Source organism: Temnothorax nylanderi, unplaced genomic scaffold (assembly GCF_030848795.1).
Source record: "Temnothorax nylanderi isolate EJ_2023f unplaced genomic scaffold, tnyl_v1.0 TNYL_tig0305_pilon, whole genome shotgun sequence".
NCBI classification, from domain to species: domain Eukaryota; kingdom Metazoa; phylum Arthropoda; class Insecta; order Hymenoptera; family Formicidae; genus Temnothorax; species Temnothorax nylanderi.
In genome coordinates, this window is record NW_027249367.1 from 58,093 (window position 1) to 84,008 (window position 25,916).

The 25,916-nt window shown below is 36.5% G+C and overlaps 3 protein-coding genes across 3 annotated transcripts; 1 reads left to right on the forward strand and 2 right to left on the reverse strand.

Annotated features, from left to right (window-relative positions):
- The first annotated feature begins 1,130 nt into the window (after positions 1–1,130).
- On the forward strand, positions 1,131–6,760 carry LOC139780901 (uncharacterized). Its single transcript, XM_071719649.1, has 8 exons — positions 1,131–1,525; positions 2,081–2,372; positions 2,498–2,598; positions 2,720–3,630; positions 3,740–3,809; positions 5,215–5,327; positions 5,541–5,753; positions 5,989–6,760. Exons 1-8 carry the CDS (start codon positions 1,329–1,331, stop codon positions 6,174–6,176), a joined length of 2,085 nt encoding a protein of 694 aa, XP_071575750.1. The 5' UTR covers positions 1,131–1,328; the 3' UTR covers positions 6,177–6,760.
- Usp10 (ubiquitin specific protease 10) lies at positions 6,698–15,277 on the reverse strand. Its single transcript, XM_071719667.1, has 9 exons — positions 14,910–15,277; positions 11,655–11,838; positions 10,076–11,431; positions 9,770–9,968; positions 9,415–9,664; positions 9,244–9,327; positions 8,777–8,941; positions 8,459–8,699; positions 6,698–8,357 (listed from the first exon to the last, which is right to left on the reverse strand). Exons 1-9 carry the CDS (start codon positions 14,925–14,927, stop codon positions 8,071–8,073), a joined length of 2,784 nt encoding a protein of 927 aa, XP_071575768.1. The 5' UTR covers positions 14,928–15,277; the 3' UTR covers positions 6,698–8,070.
- A 5,148-nt stretch (positions 15,278–20,425) lies between these two features.
- On the reverse strand, positions 20,426–23,853 carry LOC139780904 (uncharacterized). The gene is made up of 7 exons (XM_071719651.1): positions 23,638–23,853; positions 22,881–23,184; positions 22,479–22,631; positions 22,209–22,397; positions 21,455–21,657; positions 21,121–21,280; positions 20,426–21,040 (listed from the first exon to the last, which is right to left on the reverse strand). The coding sequence occupies exons 1-4, from the start codon at positions 23,721–23,723 to the stop codon at positions 22,218–22,220; spliced, it is 723 nt and encodes a 240-aa protein (XP_071575752.1). The 5' UTR covers positions 23,724–23,853; the 3' UTR covers positions 20,426–21,040; positions 21,121–21,280; positions 21,455–21,657; positions 22,209–22,217.
- Positions 23,854–25,916: the final 2,063 nt, after the last annotated feature.

The window sequence follows — 25,916 nt, forward strand, 5'->3', positions numbered from 1 at the left end:
TATGGGCCAATTCCTTTTAGTGACACAAGTCGACACAAGTGTCGTTCTGTCTTTGTTATTCATTGAATGCCAAGAAGGATAGAACGATGTTTGTGTCGACTTGTGTCGCTAAAAGGAATTGGCCCTATATTTTCTTTCATTCTAACTTATTGCACTAGTTCAGAAGTGCAGCGAAAAAGAACAGACCATAAAGCGGGGAGCACACACTTCTGCATAACGCATAATACGTAAGCATAAGAAAATTGATTGGTCCATACACATGTGCATAAGAAAATAGACCAATCAATTTTCTTATGCTTACGCATTATGTGTTATGCAGAAGTGTGTGCTCCCCGCTTAAAGGCCATCGCACACAAAATTGCATAGGCTGCATATGCATAGCATACCGCTAAAGGCCGTCACACACAAAATGCATAACGTCGCATAAGCATAGCATAAGACCGCTGGACCAATGAGCATTTTACGTAAATTAATATGGCGACATTATGCTGGATGCTCATTGGTCCAGCGGTCTTGTGCTATGCTTATGCTACGCTATGCATTTTGTGTATTATAGCCTTAAACCAATGAGCATTTTATGTAATTCAATATGGCGACTTTATGCTAGATGCTCATTGGTTTAGCGGTCTCATGCTATGCATATGCAGCCTATGCAATTTTGTGTGCGAGGCCCTTAAGGGGATCCTATAGCGGCAGTGCACTTTATGCACTAAGTGCACACTTTAACTCGTATTTTATTTATTATAAATGTTTAAGAGCAAAAATGCAAAATCGGGCTGTGTAGGGAACTACATATGAGCTTACTGATTAAAAATATCCTAAATGGAATAAGATTGGCCGCGTTCAGGAAACACAACTGTTGAGTGAGCGCTCATTATGATTTGTTCTTACACTTAGATCCGGAGAAGAACCAAAGGTAAGAACCAATCATATTAAAGAATCACTGACCGCTCACTCAACAGTTGTATTTCCTGAATGCGGCCATTCATTAGATATTTTGGCTAAATTCTACTAATTCGTAATTTTTTTACGAATGGTAGCGCTACCATGAACAGCCAATGGCTGGTACGCATTCGTGTAGCGCTACAGTAGCGGTGTCTTACCTAAACACACCTACTGTTTCCAATCTATGTTGTATTGGTCGTAGGATTTGTTTGCGATTCACTGTGAATGTATTTTTGCGGGAGGTTAAATATTATATACCAATGTACATATAACGAGATTCTTTACAGGCGTTACAGGTGATTTTCGCTATCAAGCTACGTTCGAGGAGTACATGATATTAATTGCAAGATCGTGGATCTTGATCTTACGATTGAGTTTCGAAAATGAGGATCGCCGTAGAGGGTTGCGCTCATGGCGAATTGGACATTATTTATGAGACTATTCAGGAAATCGAGAAGGTCGATGGGAGGAAGATAGATCTGCTTATTTGCTGCGGTGATTTTCAAGCTACCAGAAACTTAAGTGACCTAAAATGTATGGCAGTATCGGATAAGTACAAGGATATGCGTACATTTTACAAGTGAGTATTGTTGTCTCAGCAAAAAGTTGTAAAAAATGTTGAATATATAGTTCTTATGTTGCATATAGCATTACCCAGTAAGCAAGTTGATAGTATAGACGATAGCAATTCGTCAGCAATTTTGAACAAAAATATTCCCTCAGAGAGAGAGAGAGAGAGAGAGAGAGAGAGAGAGAGAGAGAGAGAGAGAGAGAGAGAGAGAGAGAGAGAGAGAGAGAGATGGGTATAAACTGCGTCTGTATTAAGTTCATATTCAGAATTTGCTAAAATAAGATTGTCAATAGAAATTAAGCAGAATCTGCCATCTTTCATGACCATTTCAATGAAATGTATTATTTAAATGGTTACGAAATAGCAGATTCTACTCGGTATCTGTAGTCAATCTGTATCTGTTAGCAGTGTTATATTTTTCTTGGCATTCTGCTGATAAAGTTTGTAACAGACACTTTACAAAATTTATTTCTGCGGTAGATTTATAATTTAGCTATTTGAATAGATGTGTTATTTATTTAATAAGAGAACAATATATTTTTAATGTTGATTGATATGTTGTAGATATTATTCTGGTGAAAAAGAAGCTCCTGTGTTAACTATCTTCATCGGAGGCAATCACGAAGCGTCGAATTATCTGCAGGAACTTCCATATGGAGGATGGGTTGCACCTAACATCTATTATCTTGGATACGCAGGTGTGGTGCAGGTGGCTGGAATCAGAATTGCAGGACTTTCGGGGATATACAAGAGTCAGCATTGGATGCATGGACGTTATGAGAAGCCTCCCTATACTGATAGTACTGTACGAAGTGTCTATCATATTAGGAATCTAGAAGTGTTCAGATTAAAACAGGTATTATTGGATACCATACATATAAATTGATGGAATGTTTCCATATTTTTACAACTGATAATACAATTTCAGATAAAATAGTAAATGTTTTAGACAGTTGAGAAATATAGTTTTTTTATTTTTAGCTATCCGGTAAAATTGATATATTTTTATCACATGACTGGCCGGCAGGGGTAACAAAATATGGAGATGTAGACACGTTGCTGAAGCGAAAACCATTTTTTAAGTACGTTGTCGATGACTAGACTTAATGAACGTTAATGCAAAAGTCTATTACGTTAAAATGATATTTTAACGGTATATTAAGATTCGATATTAAACCGTTACGTTATAATTTGGCGTTTTAGGCATGACATAAAAAGTAATACGCTTGGCAGTCCTCCGTGTATGGAACTGTTAGAATGTTTGTATCCGTCCTACTGGTTTTCCGCGCATTTGCATTGCAAGTTCGCGGCGCTCATTCCCGAGAAGGGAGGAGCACGAGTGACGAAGTTTTTAGCGCTGGATAAATGCCTGCCGAAACGGAAATTCCTTCAGGTGCTGGAGGTGGGTTCGCAGGAAGACGGTCCGATACAATTGAACTACGATCTAGAATGGTTAACGATACTCTACTTGACGAATCATCTGTTGAGCGTCAAGAGCAGTATCCATTACATGCCCGGTCAATACGGCGCCGGCAGATGGACGTACACACCTACGGCGAAGGAGAAACAGACTGTGTACGAGAAATTCGCTTCCAATTTGCAGATTCCTCTCAACTTCACCCGAACGGTTAAACCGTACGATCCGTGTGACACGAATACTCAGATCGAGCGGCCGCGATTGCTGATAAACGATCAGACTACTCGATTCTGTGAGATGTTAGGCATCGACGATCCTTCCACCCTACTGCAGATTATCACGAACACTTCGAAAGATAACAGTATATCGGACGAAAAGTGGGTGGAGACATCCATCGAATGTATATCAGAATATGTCAGAAATGTGTCAGACTCCATGGAGATCTCGTTTGAGGAAGAAAGCGTGTTTAACTCCACCTTCGAGGAAAATTCGTCAAATAAGTATTTTATCGACAGCTCGCCGACGAACTTGTCCTCTACGACGAACTTGTCCCCTACGACGAACTTGTCTCTTGCAACGAACCTGTCCCCTAAGAGCAATGGCGATGATTCGAATAACGGGAACACGAGTCAAAGCACCTTGGATGGAACTCTTAATAACTCGACCACGTTTACAGACTCTACTTCGATGGAGGACAGTAAGTAGCGTTATTACAAAATAGCGAGTAATTTAATTAAACGCTGAGTAGGAATAATAAACTGTTAACGAGACATTTTGTGATGATTAACGATAAACGTGTGTTGCAGGTAGCGAACAAACCGGCTGTATCCAAACCGAGCCGAACCGCAAAAAGTTTAAACGCCGGAATTATTCTATGTATTCTAGCACGTTTTAACTGTGATAGTGTTTCCCCTATTAGGTATTTGGGTCTGTATTTATGTTGTTTCCATATGGAATCTTTCTGTATTATACCTACTTTGTAAATAGCAAGAGTTTTATATAATCAATTATATATATATCTTGAAAGTTTCCAAAATAATCCTTTAATTTATCATACTTATGCATTCCTACCGATCACAAATACATGCAGAGCACTTTTGCTTTCCTACGAATATTGCGTTAAATTTATCAGTTTTATCGCGCTTCGAAACTTTTGTTCGCAATTCCGTGATAGATATGCGACAGTTATGTAATTGGTTTTCTCGGTACTATTTTTTGGTAACTTTTTAAACAACATGTTTCAATATACACATTTCCATCTTTATTCAGAATTTCAAAACAATACTAAGAGTTCTAACAGCACTTTCCATAGGTCTAAACCTTAAAGAGTTCCGCATTCTTTTAGAGGGAAGGAATGTGTCTTTTGTCGTGCTAGATTCGCAAAGTTAACACAATTTTCAATTTTTATTTTTAATATAAGGAATACGGAACTTTTTTTTAAAGTTTATCAAAAACTAGAATTGTAGAAATTGTTATTAGAACTCTTAGTATTTTTTGAAATGTGTTTTAGTAAACAATTAAAGTAATTTTTAAATCGACCGTGACTGGCAATATATAACGTCTTTTCCGATATGAACATCGAAAAACCGTGAGCCAACTTGGTTTCGATGTTCATATCGGAAAAGACGTTATATATTGCCAGTCACGGTCGATTTAAAAATTACTTTAATTGTTATTCTATATACTGGCGAAAGAAATTTATTATTCTGTGTTTTAGTAAAGTTTATTAGGAACTGTAGAATTGTGGAAATTGTTATTAGAACTCTTAGTATTTTTTGAAATGTGTAGAATGTCGTGCCAATTTCACAGACAGTTATATAATACGTTGAATAAAATATATATATCATGTAAATTCAACGTTATAATGTCGCAAAGAACTGCAAAGAACTCGAGAACATTGGTGTGTACGGAATTAAATTCGAAAACGCAATCGATCTTCAAACGATACGCGGCGAGGAATCGAGTTCTCGACTCTGACTAATCGATTGAACGTCACCCGTCCCTGCCTCCAGCGCAATCGTCTCGAAGAGGGAGCACGCTGGATGCTCCGACTCCGATTGTTGACTTGTTTACTTCTGATTTATGCGTGTTCGACTGTCAGTGAAGGATGGCACTCGTGCGTCCGCGGACGACGATTCCGGGATCACCGGAGGATACCCGCGTCGCACGGACAAATTGACAGCGTAGTGTCACGACGCGTAAATATGGTGGTAGTAGATAGCTGTGCTCCGAACGACGTGCCAAATCCCCGTCACCTCAATCTCCACTGTCGACTATCCTGAGCGCGGAAAATGGACAAGCTGACTATTATCTCGGGGATACTGTTCCTGCTCGCGGATATCTCCGCCATAATCAGCATCGCCATGCCGGACTGGATCATTACCGACATCGGCGGTAATTGCGGAGATTGCAATCTGTTTTTTTTTCCCCTTACTTCCTTCACTCGCCGTGGCCTTGCACGTTATTTTTCTTTATGCCGGCGAGATGAAGATTAAGTTAATTTGAATCGATTTTTGAAAAAGTTGTGAATTGCGAAAAACCGCTCGAGCGCTCGAAGACACTTGTTTTAATCCTACGTTTCTCTCTTTTTTTTCTCCTCTCTAATAGGCGACACGAGACTGGGTCTCATGTGGTCATGCATGACCCTATACAACAGACCGCAGGTTTGTTTCAAATCGCAGCTGGAGTCGGAATGGATGATGGCACTAGTCTGCATATTTATTGGCTGCATTCTGATAACGGCGACCATAATATTACTGGTAATTTCGCACTGGGACCGTACCGTCATTCCCTTCGCCCGCTGGGTAGGATTCGGCGCCAGTACGTATCACAAGAATATATGATATTTAGCATTAAAAAATGCAAGTAATACATGTATGAAGCAATGTAGTATTTATGTAATACAAAATTACAAGACAACTATATTATAAAACGTCACTTTCTAACATTGTTGATGTTACATTTGAAACAAATTTGAATGACCAACACCAATGCGCAAAACTTACATGTCATTACTATTATTACGTTGTACATTAATCAATGTTATTAATTGCAGTGGTGCTATTTTGTCACGCGGCAGTTATATTTCCAATGGGATTCCACATTGACGAGATTGGTGGGCAACCGTATCAGTTGCCTAACTCGCACCAAGTTGGGATCGCTTACATCTTGTTTGTCCTAGCTCTATGGATCACAGTAATCTCTGAACTCTTTGCAGGCAAAGTTTGTCTACCACATTTTTAGCATTCCGCCGTAGCATTCATATTTCTTAATTACGCTCTATTGACAGTCTTTTTTATATCAGTTAGTTTTGTCACCGACAAGTTTCTGTTCAGGACCTGTCGGTCTTCAACAATATCCCGTCGGTGGTATTGTTTATACGATATAAAATTATTTTGATCTTGCAATAACATTTTTATAAAACAGGGATTGCACTAAATTCTGCTTTATATTAAGCAGATTAAGATAGAATAAGGATCAGTTATAGCCATTAGTTTCTAATATTTAATAAATCTTCTATAAATTGATAGCTGTACAGATAAAAAGAATCTATTAAGTTATTATAATATAATATTAATACCTGTCCTTAACTAAAGGATGTGCGAATAGTCTGTGAGCGATGTGTGTTGAAATTTGACAGTCTAGAATTTTATCTAACGATATATACAATAATATGTTAGTAGATAAGATCGTAAGAAGTTAACTTTCAAATAAACACTCGGGGGAAAACTGGAATGAAACTCAATACATATTTGAAATATATATATATGTATATATGCATGTATATTTCTTAATCATAATTAAATTTTAACATATGTACAGTTTTACTTTTTGTTATAAACTTCAAATATTTATTTACAAAACCGGAAATAAATGAGAGGTATTATGTTTAATGCGTAAGTTACAATTATATTCAAAACTTAGGATATTTCTTACTTCTTATCTATATTATACAAACATACATACTAGCTATAATAGATATAATAGATGTGTGTATGTAAGAAAACTAAAACCTGTATATTTCTGATTTTTCGAAATGTTATTTAACAATAAAACTTGTGCCGCAAATAAATGGCATTTTATTTGCGTACGAGGCAAACAGTTAATCAGACTATAAAGTAACAAAATACCACATAACACAATTTAAACGCAATTGATAAACAAACCTTATTGAACACTTAAGTTTTAAAAATTATGTGACATTATTGCATATCTAGGAAAGATTAAATACAAAATGTTCAATAATTGTACAAACAATCTTCCTGATAAGTCTTACAGTTCTTTATCTTGCCAGTTCTTCTCAATTGTTAAAATGATTTAAATGTTTCATGAGAAAGAAATCTATGGAGATTTTGTCAGGTAGAATGCGTGCGTATGATCTGTTCCTACATGATTTGAAAACATATATATATAAACATATGTAGGTATAAGCATATATGTATATATATATATTTATATGAAACATATATACATTCATATATATTAAACATACATGTTTTTAAATATAAAAAGTATAACATTGAAGACCGACTGGCAAGTTGGAATTGATTTCCACTGTACAGGAGGATTATATAAAAAAATAACCTACGTATAATGTCTATTTCTATACTTTATACACACATTGTCACAAACTTCAAAATCTTTTTCACACTCTTGTGTCTTCTTAAAGAAATTGGAAAACCAGTAACATTTACAATAATCTTACTCAGAAAGAAGAATTATATACACACACAAGACGCTCTAATATCTCACAAACTGCAACGTATAAAGCCTTTAATATATATGTATAACGCTTTTTAGATTCACTAGAAAACGTGAACCCAGATTGGAACACTTGACGAGCCTTAACATTACCTACATTTTACTTCATGATTTTGAGGGGAGAACTATGTATACAACGTGTAATAACAATCTTAATAGAAATATTTCATGGAAGTACAGCGGGCTTAATATATGTCTACTTTCCACGCTATTGTAGATAATATAAAAGCTCTCTCTCTCTCTCTTTATTTAGATTTCTATTTAGTTATAAATATCAACAAGAACTTTGAAATTGTAAAAAGAATTTTTTTTTCCGTTCCACATATTTCAATGGAACATAGCTTTTTTTCTATATAAATTTTTATACAACTTTTTTTCAATGTGCTTTCGCACTATTTGATTGGTTATTACCAATCGTGTCACACCTTCGATAATAGAGTAAGTAAGGTACCCTAGGTGACGTGGGCCTCAATACGTTACTCTCTGGCACACTCTTCACCGTGCTGTCGTCATACCTGACCCAGGATCCATATCCCACGTGGAAGGCGTCGGTGAAGTAATGTCCCTTGGTGGCTTCTTTCCCGTCGTGATACGTCACCGCGAATAATTTGTATTGTTTTTGTTTGGGACCTAATTTCTTCGTAGTGTTCGGTGATAAAAATTCTGCAAGTAAAAATTTCCACGTTATACTTGTCTCATTAAGTCATTGAGATTGGACTGGGGCAAGATAGATTGAAACTTGAAACCATAGTCAGTATACTTACTGCCATCAATTTTCAAGTCGATGGGGAATTCCATGGTCTTTAATATTTTGGAGCAGCCGTTGGAATATTTATCGAACTTGTACACGAACCATTTTAGGTGTAATATGAGGATGACGGGCAGTTCCTCTAAAGTGACTTGTTTCCAAGCCTCTATCTGTTGTCTCGTCTTACTGCAGGTCATTCCTTCTACTTGATCCTTACCGACGAGAATCTCAAGAGCGTGTTTTACAGATTCAGCTTTCTGTAACAGCATTATATTGTATTAAATATGTTATAAAATTTCATTATTGTAAATCATTCAAAAGTTTTAGTACTAACTTGAACATCAAGTTGCAGTGTGAAAAACGGCTGTACATTATCCGTTGGCTGTTCTCCTGCTCTTGACACCCTAGATCGTAACTGTCCGCGGAAGATATCGGATATCGGTGTTTTTCCGAAATCTGTACACCGTGTGACAGCGCCTTTATTTTTTGGTCCCATTACCTGTATTAAAATAGAATACAAATAATGTAATAAATAAACGTAAGGAAATGTAATGAATAAATTAGAATGTAATTTTAATTTAAAAAATACAATGGAGCAAATAATGTTGCTCTCGATAAATTTTGATTGAAGTATTACGATAAATAGATCTGAAGTATTTTGTACAATAAACTCGCAACTCGTCGCGTCGCATAAAAGAGTCACGGTCGGTCTCGCTCCGCGTATACTTGGCGCGAGACACTACCGTGTCTCTTGATATCAATAACCAACTTTATAAATGTATTCTTTATTAAATATCTTACCTGCCACTCTTCTTCATCATGGTCATTGCTGATATTTTTCGTGTTACCGACTGCACTTTGATCATTGCTGACAAATTTCATCAACTAAAACAAAATAATTATCATGAATTTTTCGAGTAATGAATACTGAGTTTTATATTTTTATAATGAATAGAATATATATATCCGTACTTCCAACATTTCGTCATTGATTCCATTTAAAAGACATGACAAGAATTCTTCTGCATCTTCCTGCCGTCCTTCCACAGAAAAGCCACCAGCAGCCGAGGTATGCTTTAACATTGTATATACATATGCTGGCTCAAACGCAATTCCGCTATATATGTCCATGACAGTATCGTCTCCTCGTTTGTGAACTCTATCTTTCCTGGGCATGCGGGCAGCCTCCGTCAAGGGTGAAAATTCACGAACAAACTTGACCCTTTTAGTAAGATAAAATAATTTTACATATTAACGTAATTTTTATAAGATCTATAAAAAAAAAACATTATATCAGTATAAGTATTTTAATATCATAATTACTTACATGTTATCAATTAAAGGCGTAGCAGAATTTTTGCCTCGGTTTTTAGGAAGTGGCAAAGCCGTGAGAAGATTATAGAATGGTGGACAAGCTAATAAAGCTTGTAGGATACTATTGATATAACAATAATTGCTGCGATTTGTCAATCCCCTCGGTAATAAGCTCACTGTTTGCTTATCCATTTGATAACTTGACAAAAATTCTTGAAAAAAGTAATTTTTTAATATTCATTAAAAAATTTGTATCAATATTTGTATATTTGGATCAATAATTTATCGTTCTAAAAGACTGGATCGCCTTTGTACTTACCACTTATCCTGTACGTATTAGGATCATCGTAACAATTTTGTAATATGCCATTCTGTAGAGTTGGTTCTGTAGGTGGTGCTTCAGATAAATCGTTTTGATTCTCTGGCGTGCGAACAGGACTAGTTGATTCCTTCTGGACCGGCGTTTTTGGTGATTCATTCTGTTCCTCTATATGTGCTATGGGTTTGCACGGCGTATGTGTCTCTGGCGTGGTATCTTTCCTAAAAAGACTAGCATAGGATCTGACGGCTGTAGTCACAGACGGCGTTTCAGATATAGATGACGGTGGAGTATTTGGTGTGGTTAAAGAGTCATTTGGCAGGGCTGAGGGACCGTTTGGCGTTTTAGTAATAGTCTTATCTTGGGCGTCTTTTAACGCAATATTTTCCTCAACTTGTGCTTCATTTTTGTCTGTCTTGACAGAGATAGATTTAGGTGGAGTTTTTACAACATTCGTTGTGATACTGGGTACAGTTTCATCTTTCAACTTCTTGTCCGTCTCATTATTTTGGTTCACCTTGACGTCATTGGTAGTATTTACATATGGCACATCAACTTTTTCCGTGCCATTACAATTCTCATTTACAGTCCATACAATATTCTGTTGGAGCTTTGCATCGACCTTTTCACTGCTAGTCGCATTTTTATTATTGGCAGTGTTTTCGTTTTTCACAGAGGGTTCTGATGTAGGAGTATTTACAATAACGGTGCTAACAACGTTACTTTGCAAGCAGTTATTCTCGTTTACTTGATGTGCTGATTTGTCAGAAGTGCTTTGTATATTTTTGTCGTGTGATTTAATGATCGGTTGTTGCTTTGTAGGTTCTTGATTCGATTGTTGGGATGGCACAGATTGTGATTGTCGCACGCATCTGTTCATCTGCGGCGCTTGATGATTCGGTTGGGGATAAGTCGGCTGTGCATGCGTATTGGATGAGACTGATTGCGCACTTGGATGCGGATGAGGGATCGATGTGTACATTGGCTGGGTGTAATAGATCTGTCCGGTAGCTACTTGTTGCGTGGAGACGGAATGATCAGGATAAATGTACATGATCGGTATCTGCGGGTGATATTGCGCCTGATCCCCCATGTATCCCGACTGCACTTCGTTGGCGGGATTAAGTGTTCGATTATAATTATCTCTCCTTATACCTCTGCCTCGACTGTTGCGGCGTCCATTTTCTCTACCGTAATTCATGTCTTGAATCTCGCCGAGATTGTATCCAGGATGGGCATACGCCATCCCAGACATAAACGGCATGTGGCCGTTTGCGGAAACATTATACATTGGTGCTTGCCAGTCATTACACATTTGCGTCATCATCTGTTGCGGATAAGTGGGCGCTGGCATGGCTAGAATGAGGCAATTTTAACATTTTAGGGAACTTTTGTTAAAATATAGTTTTTATTTATGCATTATATTATCTAAACTATCGACTGGCCAGTATATATTATATTTAGTCATTGTATTTAATCTATATTTTAAATATATGTGATTATATATTATAAAAGATTACATAAAAATCTAGGACAAAATTTATCTAATAAAATTTATAGAAATAAACAGGATATTCACCATTGTACCAATGCTGTTGCTGAAGTTCGGGTACTTCTGTCGCGATACAATTAACATTATTGTTGTTACCTTCTATATCTTTAACGTCCCATGGTAATTTCAAGGCGTCAGATTTAAGAATGGTAAATATCTGACGCTTATCATTGTCAGTTAAATCATGTAAATCTAAAAACTGCAGATTCATCTAAAAAAGGAAAGATATATGAATATATATAGCATAAAAATATTAGATATAGATGATAAATGTGTTATTAGAAATTGCTGGACTTAGAAACTCCTATATAACGCGTACTCGTATAATGCGATTTCCTGCAATGCTTGCGACTATCCTCGCAATAAATTGTGACTTATACCACCTTGCGATGTTTTTTAAAAAATGTTATTTGCAATTCAGCGCAGTTATCGAAACAGTAATTTGATAACTATTTTAAATGTTCGATCTCTTATACTACGAAACATAGAAGGCCGTATCTTTTTCTACGTTTTTACTGATAGTAAAGAACTGTCCATTATATTGGACTTCTCGACAGTACGGTTCACAATCTAGAATTACTGTTTTAAGTCAGATAAACATATTTCATTATATTGAAAATCTACTGAAATTTTAAACGTGTTTTTCTTGAAACTGAATTTTTCAGCAAATTTACCACGACTTCTCAAGAACGATAATTGATATCAGGATAATTATTTTTCTTTTAACTTTTGTAATCAAATTCTCTATAAGCTGAAAATGAATATCGTTAGAAAAACATTTTCTCTTAAAAAAACGTTAAAAAAATTGAAAAATTTCAAATAAATTTGTTTTTGGAACTATTTTATAAATAAACTTCTTTTGTCTGTTTTATAGGTTCAATCGAGTAATAAGGGATTTAACATTTATTAAGAAAAAAAGTGCTGTTTGTGCCACATCTCAAATTTCACAAATCGCAAAAAACCGTAGCAAAAAAATCTTCTCTTTACCAGCTTATATTTCTTAATAAACAAATTTTGCAACATTTCGCGTCGCAATTTCATCCTAAATGCAGAAGAAACTATTATTAACTCGAGAACAGTCGCCTGGGGGTGATTTTTACACCTAGTATTGAAAAGATGACGTCATATAATTTTAATGTGATTCTTTCGTTTTAAATATTTTTTGGTTTCTCTTTTTCTCTCTCAGAAAATATTGAGTAAATACATATTCTGAAATACTAATAAATTAGAATAGAACAATGAAAAATATGCAATATGTAATTAATAACAGTGACTTTTAATTGGTGCATAAAAATCACTCCGGGTGACCGAAAAAATGAGGTAACCGTTCCCGAATTAAAAAGTCAATTTGTTAATATTTGTAGTAATTTGTGGCAAGCGATTTTTTGCACCTATCTTTTCTCGCGTTCAAAGGTCTCGTCTCTTCTTAACCCTTAAATGCGGAATTTTTCGTAGCATTCTGAGTATGTACCGTCTTAAATAAATACGATCTTTTTGGGCCTTCCCATTCAGAAGAGAGAGAGAGGGGATAGAAGGGTCAGAGAAGGGGCCTTTTATAGACGTGCGTTTTTTCGGTTCGAATTTCATGAGAGTACACGGAGCATCGACAAGTTGCTTTGCATACAGCACTTTGCATACTATGCACTTAAGAGGGTTAAGTTCAAAATTATCATCTTTCAATTTTTATTATATTTCTGTCTCGACAACTGTACAAACTGAACATTTATTTTTATCGCACAATATCTTTCTTTGTTATACTTAAGAAATATGTCTCTACCGTAACTAATAAAAATAGAATATGTGAGTTTAATTAAAAAAATATATATTGAGAGTTTAACATGGAATAAATAAATATAAACTTTTTCAGTCATTGAGCGGGATCTTATGTGTAATAATCATTTTTTTCAAATTTTGCTTTTATAAGTGGATAAATAACCAATGACTCTCGATAATAAACTTAACAAGTAAAAGGTAGGCTTTGAGAGTCAATGCAGTTAACAACGCATAAAAAAGTGAATGTTATTACAATCTTTAATAATCTTATTACTAATAAGATATATAATTATAAATCGAACGTTTCGGCTCTGAGTCATCGTCAAAGGATTATTGATTTAACTTATCGCATCCGTGATGATGACTCAAAGTGGAGTCCAATCATTCAATTTACAACATATACCTTATTAGTAATTAAAGATTATTACAACGTTAACTTACACACTGTTAACCACGTAGACTCCCAAAGCCCATCCTTTATTTAACTTGTTAAGTTTACGCTTTTATGCTTAGAGCCAGGCCACTGATTATATTTGTGCTTGAAACGTAGTTTTATGTTTCAAAGCTAGAAATATAATCTCATAATTAGTCAAGTTGATATACAATTTGATATTAAGATCGACGAGAATTAAAAATACACGAGATACTTATAAACCTGCAAGAAATTTATTCATCGAAAAATATTCCAGTCAGGATTCAAATCTGAACTTTCCTGCTCCGGGACGAGCAAAGTTATCAATTCACCGACGCTTACGCTGATATTTCTCGTAACAAACAATACTAAGAAAAATCTCATTTTTCAGTCGACGTTAAAAGCACGTTTTAATAAACAAATAACAAACGATGATAGTTTATTTACGAAGATTACACTGCTTACGCTCGGCAAATAACATAATTTTGTAATAATATAAAATTTCCCGCTAAATATCTCTCAGAACAGATTGACTAAAAAAATAATTATTATTTTTTCCCAATATGCTAAAAGCACGCTCGATGAAGCGCGACGCGTCACAAAGTGCAAGCAAGAGTGTAAACCGTAGCGAATTGTTCCAAATGCACTATGCAGCCATTTTATGTAGCGACCTAGAAACGAGTTGTTAATCAGGTAATACTTGAATAAAACGATTTTTCATTAATCTCGCACTGTACAGTTGCGAGCGGCTGGCTGTCGCGGCGAGTCACACAAGGGGGAACTTCCGGATTACTTCTAAACTGAACGTTCTCGAAAACGAATTTTACGAAGGCGTCGTTAAGTGGCGCACGTGGGAGCGCTTAGAAACGAAATTTTTGGGAGTCCAATTGTGTCCGGGCGCGAGACGAGTCTCCGCCTGTGGATTACTTCGCGAAACGACGCGGGGGATGCGTTAAAACGGGGAGATATTAACGGGAAACGCACGCCGAATTCAACCCGGGCGACGCGGCGACCTAACCTCAACGGCGCGCTCGGCCGCGCGAAAAGCGTGCACTTTCGCGTCTCGTCGCGCTTACGGGTTGTCAATGGGGTCTTACCTCGTTTCGAGTGTCCATCCTCACTTCCACAATTGGTACAAAACATTAAAAATAGCACGGATCGTGGGGCTTGGAGCTCCGGTTAGATCGGTATTCGGCGACGAGGCCGACGAGCACAGGTTCGTCGACGCCAGACGATATTCTTCGCCGTTTTCGTTATGGCGGCGCGGCACTATTTCGCGCGGTCGCCTAGCACAACAGGCTGTACGAAAATAATGAAACTGCTGTCGATCGCGCTTAGTCGCGGGCAATTAAAATAAAATAAAAAAAAACGATTCGGGCCGATTACGAGACGCGCGTGTTCATGCCCCGGCGGTCACATGCAGTGTGAAAACGAGCATGAACGTTTCGTATGGCGAGTATGGCGACTGCCGGAATGATGGTACGACTGTTGTTGCTGGGACAGCGTCCTAAAATACCGCTCACACCGCTCGCATGACGACTCCGCATTTCGTGACAGGCGAATGAGGAATAACGATAGCTTAACCAATTGGCATTCGGCTTATTTAAAGAAGTACTACGATTGGCTATCGCTCCGGCCTACTCCTGCTGTTTCTGACGTCATGGATCTTCAATTTCGAATCCAAAGGGTCGATAATAGGGGTCCGTTCTGTTTCACGCATATGCGCGCATTTATTTATAGCATACGTAACGTTTAAGCGGGGAGCACACACTTCTGCACAACGCATAATGCGTAAGCATAAAGCCTTGTGTACACGATACTAGAAATCGGTCCGAGTTTCGGTTTAAGCCAATCAACTTGCAGCTCTTACAGAAAAGCAGCAGTTTCATTGGCTTAAACCGAAACTCGGACCGATTTCTAGTATCGTGTACACAAGGCTTAAGAAAATTGATTGGTCTATTTCCTTATGCACATGTGTATGGACCAATCAATTTTCTTATGCTTACGCATTATGCGTTGTGCAGAAGTGTGTGCTCCCCGCTTAAACGTTACGTATGCTATAAATAAATGCGCGCATATGCGTGAAACGGAACGGACCCTTAAGGCCGTCACACACAAAATGCATAACGTCGCATAAGCATAGCATAAGACCGCTGGACCAATGAGCATTTTACGTAAATTAATATGGCGACATTATGCTGGATGCTCATTGGTCCAGCGGTCTTGTGCTATGCTTATGCTACGCTATGCATTTTGTGTATTATAGCCTTTAAGGGGATGCTGGAGCCGCAGGCGAACTCGATCAGCGTCGATAAAAAAGTGCTCACCGACTATATCTGTCCTTGTATAGACAAGGATATAGACAAGGATAGCACCTAACCTTGCATCTTCCACTGGTCTAAGTAATATCTTTTTTTTAGGCTTTAAATCTTTCTTCTAATTGCACGATATTATTCCTGACAGTTTTTTGTAGAGGGCTGCATCACTATTTTCTATAGAAAAACTGCAGAATTTTTGTATAAAGCAAATATTGTCGTCAGGTGAAGACAATATTTATAAAAATAAAATTATTTTTTAGTTTATCAGAAAAAATCATGTACAGCCCTCTACATTTTTGTGCGTACTTTAATCGTGTAAAAGGATTTTCCATTCTGTTCAGCCAATTCAAAGATATTGCTTAGACCGATTATGCCTTGTCGCTGTCACTCCAGGATCCCCTTAAGGTGGAAGCACATAAAATTGCAGGAGCCATGAGCAGAATGCAGAAGTCACTGGAAGTCACTGCAGAAGCCATATGCGCATGCGCTATGGTATCTGCATTCTGCCCATAGCTTATGAATTTTCAATCTACATAAACTATGCTTATGTATTTTTATGTAGATTGAAAATTCAGAAGCCATGGGCAGAATGCAGATACCATAGCGCATGCGCATATGGCTCCTGCAATTTTATGTGCTTCCACCTTTAAGGCCATCGCACACAAAATTGCATAGGCTGCATAAGCATAGCATAAGACCGCTGGACCAATGAGCATCTTATGTAAATCAATATGGCGACTTTATGCTGGATGCTCATTGGTTTAGCGGTCTTAAGGCTATAATACACAAAATGCATAGCGTAGCATAAGCATAGCACAAGACCGCTGGACCAATGAGCATCCAGCATAATGTCGCCATATTAATTTACGTAAGATGCTCATTGGTCCAGCGGTCTTATGCTATGCTTATGCGACGTTATGCATTTTGTGTGTGACGGCCTTTATGCTACGCTTATGCTAAGCTATGCATTTTGTGTGCGATCGCCTTTTGTCTGTTTTCTATTGCTGAACTGGCTGCACCATGGTGGAAGGAAACAATAATGACCGCTGTTACACGTCGGGTTTAATAACAACGCGGTAGTTCTTAAGCCTTGTGTACACGATACTAGAAATCGGTCCGAGTTTCGGTTTAAGCCAATGAAACTGCTGCTTTTCTGTAAGAGCTGCAAGTTGATTGGCTTAAACCAAGGAAGGTTAGGAACCTTAGGAAGGTTCGTTTTCATCCATTTGTTTTTCGAAATTTTTTTACTGTTATTTTTTACTACCAGAAACTGATGACTACTATCGTCTTCCCTATTAAAGAGCAAAAAAAATTATCTATTACAAAGTTTTTTAACAACAAATAGAAACATTATACACGCGGTACAAGTTTGGGGTAATTTATTACCCCGCTTGGCCTTTCACGTATGAGAAAATTCATATATGCTTTCTAGGGTTAAACCGAAACTCGGACCGATTTCTAGTATCGTGTACACAAGGCTTTAGGCTGGCAAATCACAGCTATTCCCTTCTTCTGAAGAATGAGTGTGATTGGCTAGTCTAAGAACTACCGATGTTATTAAACCCGATTAACGGCGCTGTGTAACAGCGGTCCATGTCGCTGATCCATAGGCCGGTATTCATAGTCGGTTCTTATATTTAAGACCATTTTAAGTACAATCTTAAGATGTCATTAACCAATCACAGAGCCGTATTAGCATCTTAAGATATTACTTAAGACGGTCTTGAAATAAGATCTGATTATGAATACGGGCCATAGACGCGGCAACGCCGTGCGGCAGAGTGCGTTGACCAGAAGGCTGCCGCAAGTCGCCTGCGTTAATCTGCGGCAAAATCAAAATTTGTTGATTGGTCAACGCACTCTGCCGCACGGCGTTGCCGCGTCTATGGAGTCTTAGCATAAGTGCTGGTCTACAACCTTGTTTTAAAGGGTATTTAAGCTCTAAGCCGTAAGAAATTGACCAATCACAATCGAGTATTCTCCTGACATTCCATTGTGATTGGTCAATTTCTTACGGCTTAGAGCTTAAATATCCTTTAAAGTAAGGTTGTAGACCAGCACTAAGGTGTTTTCCTTCCACCATGGACTGCACTGGCTGCACTAGTTCAGAGTTTATCTTTTTTACTCCACATTGGAAGAAAAAAGATAAATTCTGAACTAGTGGGGAGCGTCCCGTTTGACTAAGTTGCGATTGACCACCAGCCACTTACAGCCCCCGGTGGCTGGAGTTTTTCCACTAGACTAGCCAATCAGATATTTTTATTTTAAATCAGCCAATTGACACGACGTGGTCATTTTATTATCGACTTATTGGTACGTTGATAATATATGGTTTTTATTTAAAATTACAATACATTTCCGTTGTTATCACTCGTGTTTGATTATACACATGAATAATAATTATAGAAAAAAATACAGTTTCGCAAATTGTTATTATATTGATATATATATGTTGTAACTGCATAGTAAATATGTATACTTATTTACAACTTATTGAAGTATTTTTGTATAATAATAAATTATAAATTTAATACTAGAGGAAAGACCCCGATTATGAGATACCACATCTATTTTGTGTGATTGCCGGAAGTTTATGGGCAGAATTGAAAAATATAGTAGGTCATTATGAAAGGAATTTAATAAGCTTTAAGATGCTGAAATGTAAAATTTAATTTAAATATTGATTTTTCTGAAAATTAGAAAAATGTAAAAAATAAACTTTCAAAAAAATCGAAAAAGTGTGCTCCTAATATGAGAGACCCCGGGAAATCGCTAATAAAGTGCAAAATACATCATATTGCAATTAACAAACTTTATTTAAAGTTTTTGAAAGACGAATGTAATGGAGAAGCATATTTGCAACAATCGTAAACCCATTTATACTCAATATTGCACCTAATCTTCCCCCTCCACCCTTCCCCCTCAAATCAAGGTCAGCACAGTCTTATAAATTCGTATAAACCTTCCCTTAACGTTAATATAGTATTTTCTCTTCTTTTATTACTATACAATAACTTTCATACTCCAGCAACCCAGGAGTACCCTGAGTATCTCATGTTACGAGCACCATTGCGGTTTCGCGATCACCAAATCTAATCTCTACAATTGAGCAACTCAACATATCCCGTATTTTCCTATTAATACGACCTTACTCTATCGCTGCATGCAGAACTTATTGCCAAATATTTATTAATTATATAATAAACAAGGTTTAAAGACTCATATCCATGGGTCACTTGACAACATCCAATTTCACAATTTCTTTCTCTGCAACGACTACACGCACGATCAAACAATGAATTTTCCACTAAATAGGTTTTATCCCAAGGGTAATAAGTTCATGGTGGAACCAACAGATAGGGCCTATTAGTTTAGCAGAAACCTTGCTGTCGCATATTAGGAGCCTATCTCATAATAGGGGACTTTCCTCTATATATATATATATATATATATATATATATATATATATACATTATGATCTGTTCAAATTTTCATTGACAGTTTGAAAAATTTATATCAAAAATCGATAATGTCCATACTTTTCAATTATCTCCAGTCCACATAATCACGAAAATTTATTTAAAATTAGTCGTGTTTAATAATATTTTGTTTGTATTAATGCTGACTTCTTAACAGGAAAGACAGTGTATAGTTTATTTACCCAGATAGCAAAGAGAATTCCAAAAAAATTCGACATAAATTCGTAGTTTCCAAAATGAATTCCTCAATGAATCCCATTTCTGTCCGAAATGAATTCGTAAGTGATTCTTTACGAATTCGAAGTTATGTCAGCATTTACGAGTTCTTTTGTAAATTCCAAATGATGTCTGAAAAACGGAAAAGTATTCCTTAAAGAGTTCGAAAAGAGTTCAAAAGGATTTGAAAGAGTTCAAATAGAGTTCTAAAAGAGGTCGAAAGTTCAAATAGAGTTATAAAAGAGTTCTAAATGAGTTCTAAAGGGACTGCAAAGGCTCGATAAGAACTCTTGCGCTGTTCAGGGCCATTTTGAAAAGAGTTCTGTGAGAGTCCTTGCTCTAATCCATAAAAGAATCGCATTGAGCCCGTCTAGCACATGCTAACAGTTGCAAGTTGTTTAATGTTTCTAGTGGTTTACTTTTCCGATTGGGCTACAAAAATGGTCTTAACCACATCGAAAAACTGAACCACTAGAAACACTGAACAGCTTTGCAACTGTTGGCACCTGATGAACGCGCCCATCGCTATTCCTCGATCTCTGTACGAAATAGAAATGTAAGTTAAAGTGTAGTATAACAGAAAAGACTTAACGGTAAGCATATGCTTCAACGTCAGATGTATTATGTTATAATAGTTATATCAGAAGTTAAACATTATTAATATTTTAATACAGTATTTTCTATCATAATACATTTTACCTTACGGTTAAGTTCCGTATTTCCGTTTTCTTTATTGTATACTTTGAAGGCGTAAAGGAGTAACTTTTCGCGGGCTTCTATAATATATTGAATCACCATGGACAATATCCCCTGAAACGTAACTCCTCGCGTCCCGAATATACATAATTAAAAAATCTCGCATTTTTTAATGATCAGTTTTTATTATTTCATATATTCAAAAGTTATATAGTTATATAGAAGTTATATAGAAACGACGAATTTATATAAAGTTATGAGTATACAAAATTTGTACAAACTTATACAAAGTATACAAAACTTATTATTTATTGAACTTATTATAAACTTATATAATATATGAACTATATATATGAACTTATTATGAATTTACTTAGTGTACAACTTATAAAAACTAGTAAAACTTATAGAAACTTATCGCAATTAGTTATCGCATCCTGTCCGTTGCATGTTGCAACCACGATTTAATGGTTTCTTTGATGCTCGTTCTGGTCGCATCTGTTTGCTTGGAAATAGTTTCTGCAACAAAAAAAAGTGCTTCATAAGACACGTTTATATAAGCAGGTTTTGAATTATATTTTGATTTTCAAGAAACTCACTGATAATCAATTGACAAATTACAGTTGAACTAAACTTCAGTGTTTTATGCTGCCCAGACCAGGAGTAAATTTTCGTCAGTGAATCAGTCATGACATGCCTCAACACCGCCCTCGTAAATTTCGATGCGTTTGCCCCGCCTACCAGTTGTATGTCGCGAATCTAAAAACAGAGATTATGCATGTATGTATGTATATATGTATGGATGTATGTACGTACGTATGTATATATATATATATGTATATATGTATATATGTATATATATATATATATATATAATCAGAAAATGTGATAGCATATGTCTATACTTGTACATATAAAACAATGCAAACTTACAAATTGACTTCGAACATCAGCAGACTGTGACAGATTCGCATCAAAATTCTCGAATTCCCTGTAATTTTCCAGTGGAAATTCTGGTAAAAGATTCTGCTCTTCCTGCGGCAGTGGCCTGCCATGATCTTGCAAATTGATCAGATGATTCAATTTTGATTCCATCTGTTTATAATATTTTAGGAACTGTCCCACAGTCATCGGTTCTGAAGTAGATGTACATATTTTTATCAACAAATGCGAGGTAGATATTTATTTATGGATATTATTTGTATTTTATTTTACCGAGTATTTGTATATAATCATAGACAATATAAAACATGTAAAATTGAACCCATGGCGATCAAAAGGGGATATCGGAAGTTATTCGTGTACCAGAGAACAAAAAAGGTATACATTAATGACGATAATGTAGCTATCGGTTGAATTATAACAGCATATTTGTTCGAAAAGTATTTTTGCTCATTTCTTTTATATATTTTCAAATACATATGAAAAATGAAACTCTACTGTAAGACTCATTGGTATGTTTTGATTAGTATCGATATACTTAAAATAAAATACAACAATTGTGTCAACTTAATTCTTTTCCATTCTTTTTTAATTCCTTTCAATCTCATTTCATTTGTTGGGATAAGAAGTAGATGTTGAATTAAACCATCGTATATATATAAAAAATATACTAGAAAAATCATAATAAAAATAACATTTTCGAACAAATTCATTACTATGCTGCTAAGAAGATAATTTAACTCACCGTTAATTTCTAATAAGTATTGTGCATCTTCTCCCATCTCTCCTTCACCAAATCGAGTTCTGAGAGTACATTCTCCTTCTCGCGTTGCATCTTAGCTATCTGATTTTGTTGGAATTCTATCCTCTCGTGCATCTTCTCCATCTCCTCCTGGAAGCTATCTCGTTCCTTTTGTAGTCGCTGCATTATGACCTAATGAACAATCATGACACGAGTCGAATCATTATTAAACTTAAATCTCACAATCATTTACTTTTGCCTAATTGTGCTTACCTGAGCTTTCTCGTATTTGTCCTGCAGTCGATCCACATCAAGTTGAATCGCCTCGCGTTCTTTCTGCATTCTCGCTGACTGTCCTAACGCTTTGTCAAGCTGGCTCTGCAGATTGTCGAAGTCGTAGATCTGTTTTTCTCTCTCCATTTGCATCTACAACAATTATTGTGTATCGTATGTTAAACTTTAACAAATCAGTGAATATATAATATATGCATAAATTAATAAGAGCAGCAATAGCTTATAAAAAGGATTAAAATTGATGTCATTTATTTCACAACTCATTTATATACGTTAAATAATTCAGGACATAAAATATATACGTTTCACAGATAATAAAGGTACTTATAGCAATAAACTGTCTGTTCACACGATACTTTTGATTTTTTCGAGATTACTCACTCTACGAACTTCCGTCTGTGACTTATCGAGCTTCTCCTGTAGCTTGTCAACCTCGCTCTGTGTCTTGTCCAATAAATTCTGCAGCTTGTCTTGCTGAAGTTGCGCCTTACCGAGGGTGGCCTGTGTGCGCTCGAGTTCCTCTTGCGATTTTTCGAGCTCGCCAACCGCCTTGTCCCTCTCGGAATGAAGACGGGCCACGGACGCCTGTGCTCGGTCATACTCTTCCCGCAGACTCTCCTGTTCGCCTTGAGCATTCTCTAGCCTGGCCTTAAGCCTGTACACCTCGCCCTGACTCTTTTCCACCCTAGAAAAAAAAAATTTTTGCTGATGTCTTGTAAATTCAATCGATTTAATTTCAGACTATTGAACGCATTTCTGCAGTCAATCGAACATACTGCAATGACAATTTCTCTCTATATTATAAATTCTGTTATTTCTTTAAGAATCCTTAAAAATATCACAGGTGCGATAAAAATCACGAGTGAAAAATGCATTTTTATGTTGCAATACTGAATTATAGCACATTGTGGAAATAATGAAAGTTTATGCATACTTCCAACATTGTTGAGAAATGCTTTCTTCACGCGTACGCTTTACAGAGTAAACTCCTCAATTACGGAGAAATTACTAAAACGAGAAAATTTCGAAACACGTTCGACGTTGGATCCGAACGCGTTCGCATCCAACGTCGAATGTGGTTGTTAGCACTAAATAGCGTCCGAACACACAGTCCACGGAACACACGGAATATACGCACCTTGATCTCGATCGTTCGAAGTACAAAATTAGCGCTGCCCGTGCACCACTGCACCGTCGCCGTGCTGCCTCACAATCCGTTGCCATGGTAACTTCTTCTTGAATAATGGCCTTTAAGCAGTACTGCTCCAAATAGGCCAGTGCGAACCAATAGTCGTATGAGCCTCAACGGCGTGTCTCATCACTGTTGAAAGCCGCGAAGGCGTCGATACCAGATAGGACGTCAGATGGCCGCCGCCGAGTTGCCATGGTAACGACAAACAGGCACACTGCACATGCGCAGATTCCAACAACGCTTCGCGAAAACAACAGTTCGAAAAGAATTCTTTACGGCTACGATAACACATTTCTTGAAGAATTCTGGATCGATATTTCTTTTGAAGTCTTAAAGAACATATATTTTTCGATCATTTTAATCTTGAGAAACAAATTCTTATGAAGTTCTTTTTGAACAGACATCCTGAAGTCTATAAGAATTCGAACACACGAATTCTTATAGAATTAAATTCGCTTACTTGTGCTATCTGGGTAGTGTCTATCAAAATGTTTTAGAATACCCACACACGAAACTCACACTCATATACAGATCTTTTCTGTGAAAAAGATTCTTTCCTCCGGTAAAAGTTATTAGATTAAATACAATATCAAGCACATAAATACTGTCCAAAGACAGTGTATAGTTTATCTAGTGTCTATCAAAATGTTTTAGAATACCTACACACGAAAATCACACTCATATACAGATCTTTTCCGTGAAAAAGATTCTTTCCTCCGGTAAAAGTTATTAGATTAAATACAATATCAAGCACATAAATTACATCATGTATCGTTGGTTTTTAGTGTATGATACTATATGTATACATACTTCTTAAATGTTATTAAAAATCACAAGTTTTTTTTACAATATAATGTATTTATTACATGTAATTATAACAAATTAATTAATTTTGTTCGGGCGCGCGCTGACTTGACGCCGAACGAACCGCCGGCGCCGGCCGGCGCCGGACCCGTCGGCGTCCAGAGAAGACGCGAGATATAACGTGCGGCTCCGTTTTGTTTTTCGCACGGAGGTCACACTTTAAATCCGGTGACCGATATTGTTTTTCGAGTGTTACAAATGTTCACCAGGTGTTTTAAGCAGCGCTGTGAACTGCTGCTTAAAACACCTTCAAACTTCTTATAAACTCTCAATAAACATATCTATTATTTTCGCTAGAGATACATTTTATGTTTATTTAATTATTATTAGTCTTCAAAAATAAAGATACAATAAGGTTATATGAACGTTATATCAATCCAAAAGTGTGCCACACTTTACTATGAAAGTGGACTCCACGATACAACTAATACACGTTGTGCAGTTCCGTGATTTATCTATCGTTCTTATAACATCGTTCGTCGTATTTTAAATAAGAGAAACTGATCCCATTGAATGCCATCTATGATTTAGAAACGTAAATGGTTTCAAAGCGTTTCTTATAGTGTTTAAGTGGCATTTAATAACATAGTCTCAAACGTTTCCATTATAGTTTTCTAAATATTTATAAAATGTTTGTTAGCAGACGGTTTGCAACGTGCTTTGAAACAGTGTAAACATCAATAAAACTCTTCACAAATAGTGTAACCATTGATAAAACTCTTTATAAACAAATATAAACACATTCTCTCACTAAAAATTTTCGCCAGGGGTGATGTCAATCATTAGATTTATTCTTCAAAATACAGTACGTTTCGGCTCCATTCGAGCCATCCTCAGCAATAACAATAATGTGTCACAACGTTCTAAATGCCCATTGGCAAGTTTACCGATTTGAATTGTCGGAAACACTGACCAAATAATCGATATCAAAAGGCCGAACAATATGGGACATAAAACCGTGTAGAGACAAAAAATATCGATCATTTGGTCAGTGTTTCTGACAATTCTAATCGGTAAACTTGCCAATGGGCATTTAGAACGTTGTGACACATTATTGTTATTGCTGAGGATGGCTCGAATGGAGCCGAAACGTACTGTATTTTGAAGAATAAATCTAATGATTGACATCACGCACTAAGATCCGCGTTCGACCCTGATAGCCCTTTTTTCTTCAATTTTTGAATTTCGAGGGTCTACTAGTAATTTATATATAAAGAAAAAAACAAAATTAACGATAATAAATCACTGGAATCCCCAACATACCGCCCGCCTCGAAACCATCGTTTCGATAACCGAATGGCTGAGCTGACGCGCGTTGCTTGAGGCGGTCGCTAAGTTCGGGCAATACGGGGTTTACAGAT

Excerpts from the sequence above, each read along its gene's own strand:
- LOC139780901 (XM_071719649.1), top strand. The coding sequence starts at position 1,329 with ATGAGGATCGCCGTAGAGGGTTGCGCTCATGGCGAATTGGACATTATT. Across the intron at positions 2,373-2,497 it reads AAGTGTTCAGATTAAAACAG|CTATCCGGTAAAATTGATAT; the intron begins GTATTATTGGAT and ends TTTTATTTTTAG. Across the intron at positions 3,810-5,214 it reads AAACGCCGGAATTATTCTAT|AGCGCGGAAAATGGACAAGC; the intron begins GTATTCTAGCAC and ends TCGACTATCCTG.
- Usp10 (XM_071719667.1), bottom strand. Across the intron at positions 8,942-9,243 it reads ATGATGAAGAAGAGTGGCAG|GTAATGGGACCAAAAAATAA; the intron begins GTAAGATATTTA and ends ATTTTAATACAG. Across the intron at positions 8,700-8,776 it reads CACTGCAACTTGATGTTCAA|AAAGCTGAATCTGTAAAACA; the intron begins GTTAGTACTAAA and ends ATGCTGTTACAG.
- LOC139780904 (XM_071719651.1), bottom strand. The coding sequence starts at position 23,723 with ATGGCAACGGATTGTGAGGCAGCACGGCGACGGTGCAGTGGTGCACGG. Across the intron at positions 22,632-22,880 it reads CACAGACGGAAGTTCGTAGA|ATGCAAATGGAGAGAGAAAA; the intron begins GTGAGTAATCTC and ends TAATTGTTGTAG. Across the intron at positions 22,398-22,478 it reads ACAAATACGAGAAAGCTCAG|GTCATAATGCAGCGACTACA; the intron begins GTAAGCACAATT and ends ATTGTTCATTAG.